The sequence below is a fragment of the Pogona vitticeps genome, chromosome 1 (assembly GCF_051106095.1).
Source record: "Pogona vitticeps strain Pit_001003342236 chromosome 1, PviZW2.1, whole genome shotgun sequence".
NCBI classification, from domain to species: Eukaryota; Metazoa; Chordata; class Lepidosauria; order Squamata; family Agamidae; genus Pogona; species Pogona vitticeps.
This window is the reverse complement of record NC_135783.1, coordinates 348,052,127-348,064,977: the sequence shown is the minus strand read 5'-3', so window position 1 is coordinate 348,064,977 and position 12,851 is coordinate 348,052,127. Positions and strand designations below refer to the sequence as shown.

The 12,851-nt window shown below is 40.2% G+C and overlaps 1 protein-coding gene across 3 annotated transcripts in view; it reads left to right on the top strand.

The window, feature by feature from the left end:
* Positions 1-12,851, top strand: part of MNAT1 (MNAT1 component of CDK activating kinase) — a 142,021-nt gene that overhangs the window by 38,530 nt on the left and 90,640 nt on the right. For all 3 annotated transcript variants that reach the window (XM_020813209.3, XM_020813210.3, XM_078383792.1), the window contains exons 2-3: positions 7,100-7,252; positions 11,506-11,579. In XM_020813209.3, the coding sequence (XP_020668868.3) occupies positions 7,100-7,252; positions 11,506-11,579 (227 nt within the window). The remainder of the gene's footprint in view (positions 1-7,099; positions 7,253-11,505; positions 11,580-12,851) is intronic.

Here is a 12,851-nt window from a genome sequence, read left to right as displayed (position 1 = left end):
TTAAGATTGGGACTGCACTCTTCTAGTGAACATGATGTAAGACCTTCATGGTTCAGTGGTTAAACTGCAGTACTGCAGCCAGGACTCTGCTCAAGACCTGAGCTGAATCCCACATAGCTGGCTTGAGATTGACTCAGCCTTTTATGCTTCCGAGATTGGTAAATTAAGTACTGAATCTGATGGGGGGACGGCGGCAGCAAAGTTTAGTCTGCATAATTAAATAGGCAACTACCAGAGACTACTTTAAGTGCTATGGGATGGCGTATAAACAGCACACTCTGCTTTGCTTTGTAAAGCACTGTGTGTATTGGTAATCATCATCACCATGAGCTTTCAAATCAGTTCTGACTTAAGGTGACCCTTTTTCAGGGTTTTCCAGGTAGGGAAATACTCAGAAGTGGTTTGCCATTCCTTTCTTCTGGGGGCATCCTGGGACTTGCAGCTGGCCCAAAGTCACACAGGCTGACTCCAGTGGGGAATCGAACTCCCAAACTCTGGCTCCAGAACCAGAGAAACCACTAAACCTAAGCCAGCTGTGCACTGATAGCGGATCACAAACTCATAATAACAAGACACACATCTATGAGGATTCCACAGGCAACCCCTGTGTCACTTGATCCACAGGAGAAAATGCAGAGTAAAGTGAACACAAACAGCAGGAAATTCAGGGGAAAAGTAGATGCGATTTCCTTAATGTTTATAACTAAGATGTAATAGTTATAGTTTAATTCTGTTTGCCTTATTTAACTTTGCATCACAATATATGTGTCTGCCAGTTCACCTGGTCAGTGATGCTACCAATTGGCTATACGTACAGTGTGTTTATGAGCATAGTTGTAGTCATTACGCTTCCTGTATTTCAGTTCCCTTAATCAACTAATTACAATCTGTTACTCTAGCCCAGTGGTGGCGAACCTATTTGGTCTCGCGTGTCCAAACTGGGGGGGGGGGGGGGGGGGCAAAAAAAACACACAACACCGGGTGGTGTGCCGTGGTGGTGGTGGAACTGGACGTGTCGTCGTCAGAACCAGAAGTGGCAGAAGGAAGGGGGAATCTTGGCATGGAGGTGCCTCAAGACCCCACTCTGGATCCGCTGCCAGCGCCACGTGCTCTGGATCCGGCTGCCAAAACACCAGCGCCGTGGCTGCTGCCACCTTCTCAAGTTTGGCTGCGTGGGGGGGGGGGAGTAGCGATCCGGCAACTTATGGCTCGTGTGCCGGCAGAAAGGGCTCCGCGTGCCAGCTGTTCCATAGGTCTGCCATCGCTGCTCTAGCCTTATAACAATCTGCTGAATGAAGCAATATTCCATGCATGTGATGAAGTGTGCTGTACGCCTCAAAAACTGGTGTTTAGTCGAATTTCTTCGTTTGTAGGGAAGGAAAATGGCACACACCAGACGCTGTTGCTCTACCATACTAACATAGGAGTTAGCTCTCCGAAAACTTTGACTAGTGTTTCTTTCTGTAAAATATATGTATATTTTCAAGGCCACTGCTAATTTGATGTGATAGATCAGTTTCATTCCATTAATATTACCCTGATATAAATGGCTTCCTCTTCTTCTAACTGTGCAGATAGAAAAGCCTTTGGACTGATCCAGCAAGGATCATAGTTCTTATTTCTGTAAATAAGATTTAGTGTAATGCAAGAAGAGCCATGCTGGCTGAGACTTAGAGATCCATCTTCCTTCCCATTGGCCAAACAAATGCCCAGGGAGATGGACAGAACAGGACACGACACGAGGGTAATAACACTCTCTCATTGTTGCTTCTTGAACTGTTTGCTTATGTCATCCCAGAGCTGTTACGCTGGCAACGTCCATGCATCTGTTGCCCTCCATACATCTCTTTAATCCCCTTCGAAAGCTCTCTGATCTAGTGGTCATCACTGCCCTGTCTTGTGGCAATGAGTTCCATAGTTTTAATGTGTGCTATGGAAAGCGCTGGCTTTCATATGAAGTCAATTTCACTGGCTAACCTGAGATTTCATGTTAGGAAAACAGGAAACTTCTCTCTCCACATCACGGTGTATTTTAAAAACCTTTTCATGCCACCTCATCTCCTACATTTGTTGTTATGTGTTGTCAAGTGACTTCTGACTTATGGTAACTCTAATACAGTTTTCAGGGTATGGGAGATGTTCAAAGAATGGTTTACAGAAGAGGGAGAAGAATAGAGGAAACACATTCAGTATGTTGCTAAACTGCAATTTGGGTGAATGCTGATCTTGTTTGCTTTGGGTGTAAGGCTAGGAGAACTTTGTCTTGAAGCCTTCTTTTAGCTGTCTGCAAAATCCTAGACTTTTTGTCATGTTCTCTTTTTCCGGTCTTTCTGCCTCTTTTTCTATTGTTTGCAACACTCCTGAATAATTAGTGTCATCAGAAAATTTGGCCATTTTGTTTGTTACGTGTCTTCAAGTTGCTTCCAATTTACGGTGACTTTATCAAGGTTTGAAAACTTGTAGGTTTTAAGAGACCTAGAATGATTGCAGGGTGAGGGTTTGCAGGAAAAAATGTCCTAAACTGAGCGTACTTTAAAAAAAATGCAGCTTGAAAAAATTGTTTACATACATTTTCAAAACAATTAGCTAGATCTAGCAGAGCAGGGTCAATGGGATATAAACAACTGAAAGAATGTTTTGGTTAGAATCTGTAAACATAGATATGAAATTATAATAAAATAGTGAATGAAAGACAATGAAAGGAAAATTGTATAACCTTATAGCACCAACTTTTGTCAAATGTAGATTCCTGAGATAAAAATATTAAGATTCCATGTAATTCTGTATCAATAAGAATGATGAATAAAAAAAGAAAAAAATGTTTATCAATATGTTTTTTTCCTCACCCAGAAGTGAGAGTGAAGTCTGAGAAATTACGTTAAGGTAGTTAATAAAGCTGGTTCTTACAATCAGAAGACTTAAGTAAGGAGGTAAGAAAATATTTACAGTGAAAAGGAAAGGAAAGTAATTTGGAAAATGTATAAAAACAGTTGAGGAGAGTTAGCCTTTCAAGAAGGAACTGAAATGATGCCAGGCAAGTGTTGCTAGAAGGGAAGAAAGTTGTAAGCTGCCCAGAGACCTTTCAGAAGTGTGGGCAGCATATAAGTTAAATAAATAAAATAAATAAAAGATAATGAAGCAGCACAGAATATACAGAAAACATGGATTTCCATTATAGACTTTAATAGCCAGGCTGGATTAGCTTTTTACGAATATTTTTCTCTCTTTGTATTCTTAACATGCTAATAGGTGAAGAAAATAATTTTCTTTAATATATTTTTATTCTTAAGAACTTTCATGCTTTAAAGAAATAGTTTTTAAAATTTATATGTTCTTATCCTAAGAACTTTGATATTTTTGCATTCATCTTTAACACATAATGCTTTTCCTTTGCACTGATGTATTCTAGAGATTTATTCTCTGACTTTATAAAGTCTATAAGCTTTTGTATTTTTATAATGTAAATTAAAACATTTTCATTGTTCTTTTCATATATATTCTTAAAAGATATTTTGCTCCTATGGAAGTATTTGCCTACGACCTATGTTCAGTTTTCATCTACTTTTAGATATTTTAGATATAGTTTTTACATAACTGTAAGTCATTTGGATGTTACAACAACTTTAAAGGAAATGTGTACATATGGAACATAGAAGCAATGTAGTTAAATAAGGTTTTTAGAAACAGAAGCCAATGTTGCCTGGAAGGATTGCAAAAATGAAAAGACTTACACTTTGATAGTCATGAATTTTGAATAATTGTCTGTGATTATTTGGTTTAATCCTGGAATTAAATGTCAGTTGTGACAAACACCCAGTTTTTTTTTTCATTTATTCTTAAAATATATTTTACCCCCTATATCTTTGACTTAAATATTTGCCTACAGTATTAGTTCAGTTTTCATATGGATTTTTTTCCATGGAGGTTTATGGGATTTCTGTAGGATTCTAAGACAAAGTCAGGCACATAATATTTAGGTCTGATGTCAGTTGATTTTCAAGGTACTGTATATGATATGTTCAGGGAATGGTTTATGGTTGACACCGGGAGTGAGTTTCTGTGGCTGAGATCTTTTCCATCCTACACATCTTATCCCTTGCTCCACATTGGCTCTCTTTCCTCTCCCCAGAGTCATTTAAAATAATTTACTGGCCAGTTGTTTTTGCAGATAGCACACGTGGGAGACCAAATTGGGGGGAAATGTCTTGATTTAATGATGTTGGGTACTTGTCTAGTCTCAGTCTCTCTTAACCTTGAGTTCCCCCAACGGCCAGCTCTGTGTTAAACTTGTCTTAGTTCATTCCTCCACATCCCCTTTCTTTGCTTCCCTTAATATGGCTAAATGTCCAAAGCATACGAGCAGAGGAGGCTTCTTTTTAGCCTCTGCAATGTATTGGCTGTCAAGATCAAGTGTCCTGAGCTGCCCATTCTCTATATTTTTCATTTCCAACATAAACTTGTCCAGATCTGTGTTGTTTCCATAGGTTTATACAGTAAGTACCTAATTTTGGGTATAAAAACTGGATTTTCTTCCTCCGCAGTTAGTTCTCTTCTCCCCTTTCCCTTCTTCTCCTCTCTTTACTTCCCCTTAAGCCAAAGTGATAGGTGTTCATTTGGTTGGTCATACCTATAATCATCTTGTTTCAAAAGTTTTTCTTCCTTCTGAAATCCAGTTTAACTAGCTTAATATGACCTCTGGTAAGGCTAGGTGTAGTTGTTTATATCTGAACTGTGTAGACCAGAGGTGAGGAACTTTTTATGTCTTTGTCCGACCTTTTTAAAACAGTGAGCAACAGACCCTTCTTAGCGAGGAGTGGCCATGTGACCTTTGGAAGGATTTCCCTAGCCCACGTCTGATGTAGAGATAAATAACCATCGGAAGGCAGAAGAGGGAACAGCAGATTTCTGCCAGCTAAAAGGTCACCTGGTCACAGACTTCCTAAACCAAGCGAGATGCATTGTAATTACGTTTAAATTATAAAAATCATTTCTAAATTGGTATCCCTACATATAAATTAACATACGCCGTTCTATGAAAATGGATATTTTCTTTGGCCCTCTCTGTCTCTCTCTCTTTTGTGATGCATGCTTTCTTTCTGGATGAGTTGAGTGATGCTTCAACTACCCTGGCATTTGCTGGGAACGCAACTCTGTCAAAACATAAAGTCCAGTAAGTTCTTCTTGTGTCTTCAGAAAAGGTTTTGGTGGCCCTGGTGATGCTCATGGTGGTAGTCGGCTCACTGGGAGGCAGGTTTGGAGAAGAGACAATGTGCAAATTAGCATGGAAGGAAAATGTAGGTAGGAAGAAGAAAGTAAGAACAAGCAGAGAAGAGAGAACATGAGAAAAAGGGAGGGGCAAAGTGACTCAGTGGGCTTGGGGATCCCAAAATTAATTTCTTCAGCCTTTGGAGAGGCTTGGGAAGGAGAGAGGACAGCACAGGAAGACAGAATGAGAGTAGGATGAGAGGAGAGAAACTGGAAGGGATTCCCCCCCCCCCCCATATATGCCATGTTTGCCTCTGATACCCAGTGTTTTGTAGTGGATAGAGTGGTGAAATAGGACTCAAGCGGCCTGGGTTTGAACCCCACTTAGCCATGGAAGCACACTGGGGATGTGGAACAGGTTAAAACGCTCTTTAAATATCTGCTAAAAAAAAAAAAGAAGAATGACCACAGGGTTCTTAAAATAATATAAGCGCAAAAGCAGGTGATAACCTTATTTAGACAACTAAAAATCAGCTAGCTTTTGATGGGAATCCATTTTTCTCAGATGGCACACCAAGATTTTGTGGATAGTTCAGAAGATATATATGGGAGTCTCAGATTATTTGGGGGGTTCTTTATTTGAAGAACTGGGAGGAAAATTCCAGCCAGGCGCTAACCCTGAGGTGTACTTTGAACCTGCCCTGCCCACCCAAAAGCCACTTGCAGCCGACATTTAAATTCATCTTTAGAAGCAGACCTCACACAGTCATCTGCCAGGAATTTTTGGGACTCATAAGAACGTAAGAACCCTGCTGGATCAGGCCAAAGGCCCATCTAGTCCAGCTTCCCGTATCTCAACAGTGACCCCATCAGATGCCTCTAGGAGCACACGAGACAATGAGATGCCTGTCTCCTGATCCCCCTCCCCTGCATCTGGCCTTTTGAAGTACCTCCCTTTTAATCCTGGAGATTATACCTCCCCATCATGGCTCGTCACCTGCGATGGACTTTTCCTCCAGTAATCTGTCCAATCCCTTTTGAAAGGCCTCTAGGCCAGGTAGGCTATCACCACATCCCGTGGCAAGGAGTTCCACAGACTAACGACACGCTGGGTCAAGAAATATTTTCTTTGGTCTGTTCTCACTCTCCCAACATTCAATGTGAGTGGATGTTCCCTGGTTCTAGTATTGCATGAGAGGGAAAAGAGCTTCCTTCTATGCACTCAATCCATCCCTTGCATCTTTTTAGACGTCTCAGTCCTGTCCCCCCTCAGGCGCCTTTTCTCTAGACTAAAGAACCGCAAACGCTGTAGCCTTTCCTCCTAAGGGAGGTGCCCCAGCCCTGCCATCGCTATCTTCTGCACCTTTTCTAGTTCAGTGACCAGACGTGTGTGTGTGTGTGTGTGTGTGTGTGTGTGTGTGTGCGTGCGTGCGTGCGTGCGTTCACACAGGTGCATTTCCAAAGTGTTCCCTAAATCTCAATGCACAGCTTAAAGAAATTGCATTACCATCGAAAGCTACCTGTTTGATTGATTTTTTAAAAAAGTAGTTTAATAAAGGCATCACCTTCTCTTGCATTTGTTTCTAATATCTCAAATTACCTTGAAAGCTCTATTGGGGTCACTAAAATTCGATCCTGGCTTGAAAGCATATCTAGCATGTTTCCTTCCACCTGTGAATGTTCCTCGTTTAACCCTAGTAGCGACTTAATGCATTAGTTGCTCCTGAGGAGTTGAGTCTTCACCTGGGCAAAGCAAGGGCCCCTGCTTGTGAAAACATAAATACTGTAGAGAACATGGATGTAGTTTGTTGAATGATATTATTTTATTTTATTTTATAGTTTGCAAAGCATTGGCTTTTTTAAAAAAAACAACCATGTGGTTTCCTTCTTTCAGCTGTGAAAGCTGTGTGGAGCTGCTGTTTGTCCGGGGTGCTGGAAATTGCCAGGAGTGTGACACCCCTCTGCGGAAGAGCAACTTCCGAGTGCAACTCTTTGAGGACCCAGCTGTTGACAAGGAGGTGGAAATCCGGAAGAAGGTGTTAAAAATGTGAGTGTTGTAAACCCCCCTAAAATAAGAAAGGCCTCTTCAGTTCTGGGCTTCAAAGTAGAACTTGTGTTAGCTGTGGAAGGGGCCTGTTTAAACATTATATATTAAAATCCCCCGGAAGACATTTTTTTCCATGAAGACAAAGGCTATTGAAGCCTATGATTCTTCGCCAGAGCTGAGAAAAGTTATTTTTTTGGGATAGAAGTTCTGGATGTTGTTCTCCAAAAAAGCAACTTTTCCAAGCATCATCCTTACCTTTCATTTCATCACTAGAGCAGAATATAATAATTATTTTATTCCCAATGCAAATCCATTCATGTAAGTAAATATAGGATGTGGTGGTTGTCTCAGGTGGTCAGACTATAGGCTGAGCACCTTTTTTAAATCCTTGGCCTGATGTGCTGGGATATTTAGATACATGATTGTTAACATGCAGACATTTTATAATAAATGAGTCCCTGGAGGCAATCTGTTTGTCAAAATATGTATAACAGTACGACGTACAGTTTTAATTTGTGTTATTTGTTTTATTACACACGTTTTTTTAAAAAAGCAGGAAAAATATAAGTCTGCTTGGTTGGCATATGTGCAGTGTTGTTTGTGTAGATTTTCATATCTTAATGTGTATGCATACTCTTTTAAATTAGAGTAAGTAGCATATTTTATTCGCTTTTCTACACATTGTCCAGACAAGCATGGGCTGCTTTCAGAGGTCAGGGGCTGCACAAATACACCTCCTGACCTTGGAGGGTCGTACCTGGACCCATGCGCCACCTCCCAAAATATTTTTCTTTATTTTTTTTTAACTGAAAAGGTTTCTTCTGCCCTCTACTGGCTTTAAAAAAAACAAACATTTAAGCATTTTTGTGTGTGTTAGGGTTGTGTGTGGTTGATGACATCCTGAATGCACTCCTCCCAAACATGTCAAAATCATCCTTCTAGGCAGAAGGGGACTTTTTCAGCAAAAAATTATTTTAATTGTTTTTAACAAGGGAGGGATGTACCTTGCCCACCTCTGTTCTAACTGATCCTACATCTACTTTTTCCCTCTCTTCCTTTATATATATATTTACTCTCATTTAGATTTTTCCAGGAGGGTTGCCATGTTAACCATCAGTCTTCTAGTAAAGATGACAAGGAGTCTGGTGGCACCAAGGGTTCTTTGGCAATAAGCTTTTGTTGACTGTCGTCTCCTGTTTCGGCTGCACGGAGCAGCATGTTGAGACTACATGCAGTGCATCTGAATAAGGTGTGCTAAAATAGAAATAAAACATTTCTGGAAATTATAAAGCCATTTAGGGTGGGGAACAGACCCTTTTTTGGTGAAGAAAATGGAAATATATGCAATACTTGACCTCATAGCAAAGGAAGGCATCTTTATTATCATAATAATATCAAATGCTTCATTCATAAACTAGTTGGCCTATGCAATTGTCTTATTTATGAATTGCGAAAACTTAAAAAGTAGTCATTCTGTGCAAACAATATTGCAGACATGTGCTGTTTGAAAAAGACAGTAGGGAACTCCTATACAGTGTGCTACTTAAGCACAATAATCTTAATATTTTGCTATCTAACAATTACCAAAAATTTACAAATTACTGTAAATGAAATAGAGTGTGCTGTTTGGAAACATACAGGCAGAAATCCATTAGCAGAAGTTGCCCACAGTCCCAAGGTGCTTGCTTACCGATGGCAATGATTTTTTCGAAATTAAAGATTTCCTCCTGTTCTATGGCCCCGAGGGCTTCCCCACTATGAAAAGGATACCAAGGTAGTCTTGGGACCTTTCAAAGGGGGAGAGAATGGGAAAGCTTTAATTTCTAAAAATACAGCTGCATATGATGATGTCATCAGCCTTATGCAGTCTTGAGTTATGTTACTGGATTTCAGCTGCAATTTTCTTTTGTCGTAATTGCCTCCATCAAGCCAGAAAAATGCTGCTGGATAAAAGGCAGGCTGGCTTCCACAAAGAGTGAAGCCTCTCCCAATTTACTTCTCTTACAAGATGGCAGCACTCTGTAGGTGCAGAAACCTGTCGAAAATATAAGTATTCTCTATGTGTACACTTTCCTAGGGACATGGTGGTGCTGCGGGTTAAATCGCAGAAGCCTCTGTGCTGTGAGATCAGAAGACCTGCAGTCGTAAGATCGAATCCACACATTGGAGTGAGCCCCCGTCGCTTGTCCCAGCTCCCGCCAACCTAGCGGTTAGAAAGCATGCAAAAATGCGAGTAGATAAATAGGTACCACCACAGTGGGAAGGTAACAGCGTTCTGTGTCTAGTCGTGCTGGCCACATGACCACGGAAGATTGTCAAGGGACAAACGCTAGCTCTATGGGTTGGAAATGGAGATGAGCACCACCCCCTAGAGTTGGACACAACTGGACAAATTGTCAAAGGGAACCTTTACCTTTACCTTTATGTCTACACTAGGTTCAGGAATCACCCTTCTCTGATTTAGTCTTGTGTTCACATCTTCATACTACATAATTCCTGACATTTTTAGCAAATAAAAAATTCATCCCCAAAGAGAAAATAATTTTAGCGTTTTTCCTGTGTTCCTAGAAGTTTCCATTTTTTGTGTGTTGGGGGAAAAAGTTAAAATTTGCCTTTGGGCAGAAAAATGGAAGGAAAAACTCTTTCCATTCAGATGTTTCCATTTTTTTTTGGCTTTCATATCTCTCAGCCTTAGTCCACAAAAGTGTATGCCAGATATAATTAGTTAAATCTTTAAGGTGGTGTAAGATCCTGGTTGTTCAGATTACAAACTTAATATAGATCTGTCTCTTTCACATTCTATTTACAGTGCTTAGTTTTTGCAGGTGCATCTAGCAATTCATCCTTAACCTCTTCATCTAATTATCCTGTCCTTGTCTGGTTTGCGAACATACACTGTTGGAGAGCTTACTTGATCCTCCTGGGTTTGAAGGTCTTGCCATGTACCTCTTTCCCATAATTTATTTGATTTATTTAAAATGGTTTTCCTTATTTTCTGTTTTAAAAGGACCCAAGGTGGATTATGCCAGTAAAAGACAATGCTTAAAAGCTAAAAGCAATAATTATACAAATATACAAGAAGAATAAATTTACCGCACTAAAGCACTAAATAAAATCAACACAAAAACACATGAAGAGCAACAAGGCACAAAATTCCATTAAAAAAACCCTCTCTGTCTGGCAGACAGTCACTAAGGGAAAACCTGCCTGAAGAGAAAGGTCTTTGTCTGCTTGCAGAAGGACAGCAAATCTCTGAATCCCCGTGAAACCGATTTTAGCAGAAATTTTAATTTTTTAATGTTTTCATGGTTTAATCTTTTAATTGTAGTTTAAAATCATATATTGTTTAATTTATCTTTTAATATTTAACTTTTTTAAAGTTGTGTGAATTTTGATGTTGTGAGCTGCTTTGGGTCCTTTGTTGGGAGAAATACGGCATATCAAACTAATAATAATAAATAATAATAACAAAGGTGGACCAACCTGGCCTCCAGGGGGAAGGAGTTTCAGAGTCTGGGAGCAGTGGTAAAGAAGGCCTTCTCTGGGAAGGTGGTGGTACTGAGAGAAAGGCCTCTCCTGATGATTTTAACATCTGGGCAGGCTCCTAATATAAGGATATGCTGATGTAGTTCCTACACACCAGGAAGGGGAGATAGATGCTTTTGTACAGTCACCATTCAAGAAATTCCATTCAGTCACCAAGACATAGTGCTGTTGGAATAAAGTGAAGGAAGAGAATTGAGAAGTTACTTTTGGATATTACATTTCCTAGAACAGTGGGCCTCCATATGTTCTTGGACTTTAACTCCCAGAAATCCTGGCCAGCAGAAGTGGTGGTGAAGGCTTCTGGGAGTTGTAGTCCAAGGACATCTGTGGGCCCAAGGTTGGGAACCACTGTCCTAGAATCCCCTAGCCATCATGACTGCAAGACCATCGATCATGTTGGCTTGGGGATTCTGGGCGTTTACTACTAAAATGAAACCACAATAACATTGCTGTTGGAGGATTCTAGGACCTATAGTTCATATCAGTTTTAAGACTTCTGTTTTGATTATTCTTTTTTGTTTTGTTTTGTTTTTTTGGGAAAATATTTCTACTAGCTGCTGAATTGTTCAGGAGTTCAGACAGGGTCAGCTTAGATGAGCCCAGGAAACTTGGGTCTGCTTGAGGAATAGTTATGCCTCTGAAGTTGTCATCTTGACGTGGCTGTATATAAATGTATTATTATTTTTTATTTCCCCCTTCTCTCAAAGATATAATAAAAGAGAAGATGACTTTCCCAGTCTTGTGGAATATAATGATTTCCTGGAAGATGTTGAAGAAATTGGTAAGTCCTAATGCATGCATATTTGATGTATTCATAAACTTTTACCTCCTGCAGGCCTTGCAGAAGGTTAAAGCTACATCTCTCTTAACTGGTCTGTCCTGTGGTACCCCCTGGTTATCTAATTACTTTCTCTTTGCATTTTTAATTTCCAGCTTTTCCTCTTTGGAGGGTCGTACTGTAGCTAGATAATAAGTCTTGCTGGGTTTGGTGGGAAATGCAGTAAATACAGCTAAATGAGAAACTGCTTTGTAAAGACACTGTTGGTGTCACAGAAAGGGGGGGAAGGGGAATCAAAGTGGTGGGGGGAAAGCAACATTCAGATTCTTAATCTGCCCTACTATTGGCTTTATTTACCATGACAGAAGCCATATGGCCCTCCTTTCATCTTCTCACTACTTCAAGTACAGTAGCTGAGAGTGCTTTGAAGCTTTTGACCTTGCATACCATTTTGACAATGTTTTTATGTGCTAATGCAGAAGGAGGGAGGCTCAGGAGGAAGGCCCCTGGGTCTCTCTCTCTCTCTCTGTCTGTCTTTTATAGGATTTTAGAACTACAAACACTATAGTTTACAGGCTGCACCTTTTTTTTGGAGCCTCTGGATTTTGGGGAAGCCTATCAATGGGAATATATTGATGGGATAGTAAAATTCAGCCAGTGAGAGTGGTTGTTTTGTTAGAGGAGGATGCATGGGGCAACCCCCCCTCCCCCCCCATGACTATAGGTTCTTAATTAGGGAGAGGACTGCAACCGAAAGATTTGGATCAGTTTTGGGTGAGAAACAGAACCTCTCTTGCATCAGAGAGACATGACATGGAAAATGGGTGGGACTGGAGACATATGCCGTATGTTTTGTACAGCAAAACAATTGTTGTTGTTGTTCATATGTAGGGCCCTCTCTGTGTGGCTAAGGTGGGGACTGTGTAGCCCTTTGTTTGTTGGATGACACAAACTTTGATCCCTATTCATGAACTGTGTTGTCGAGAACTGATAAAAGTTGCAGTCCACTAACATTTGGAGAGGCACACGCCTTTTCCCTGGTGCAGATGGTTCTCTACAAAGAATGAGAAGACTACTTTTAAGCCTGGAACCTAGGATGTTTTAATTAAATACTTGATTTCCTAAATTTCTGTACTGCTGACTTAGTGCTGAGCACTATTCTAAGTGGTTTACAGACAGAATAAAAAAGCAGTAAACAGTAAGCAACAGATCATAATCCCATCCACCCCACCCTGACAATATCAATAAATAAAACATATATCATACATTCAAAAT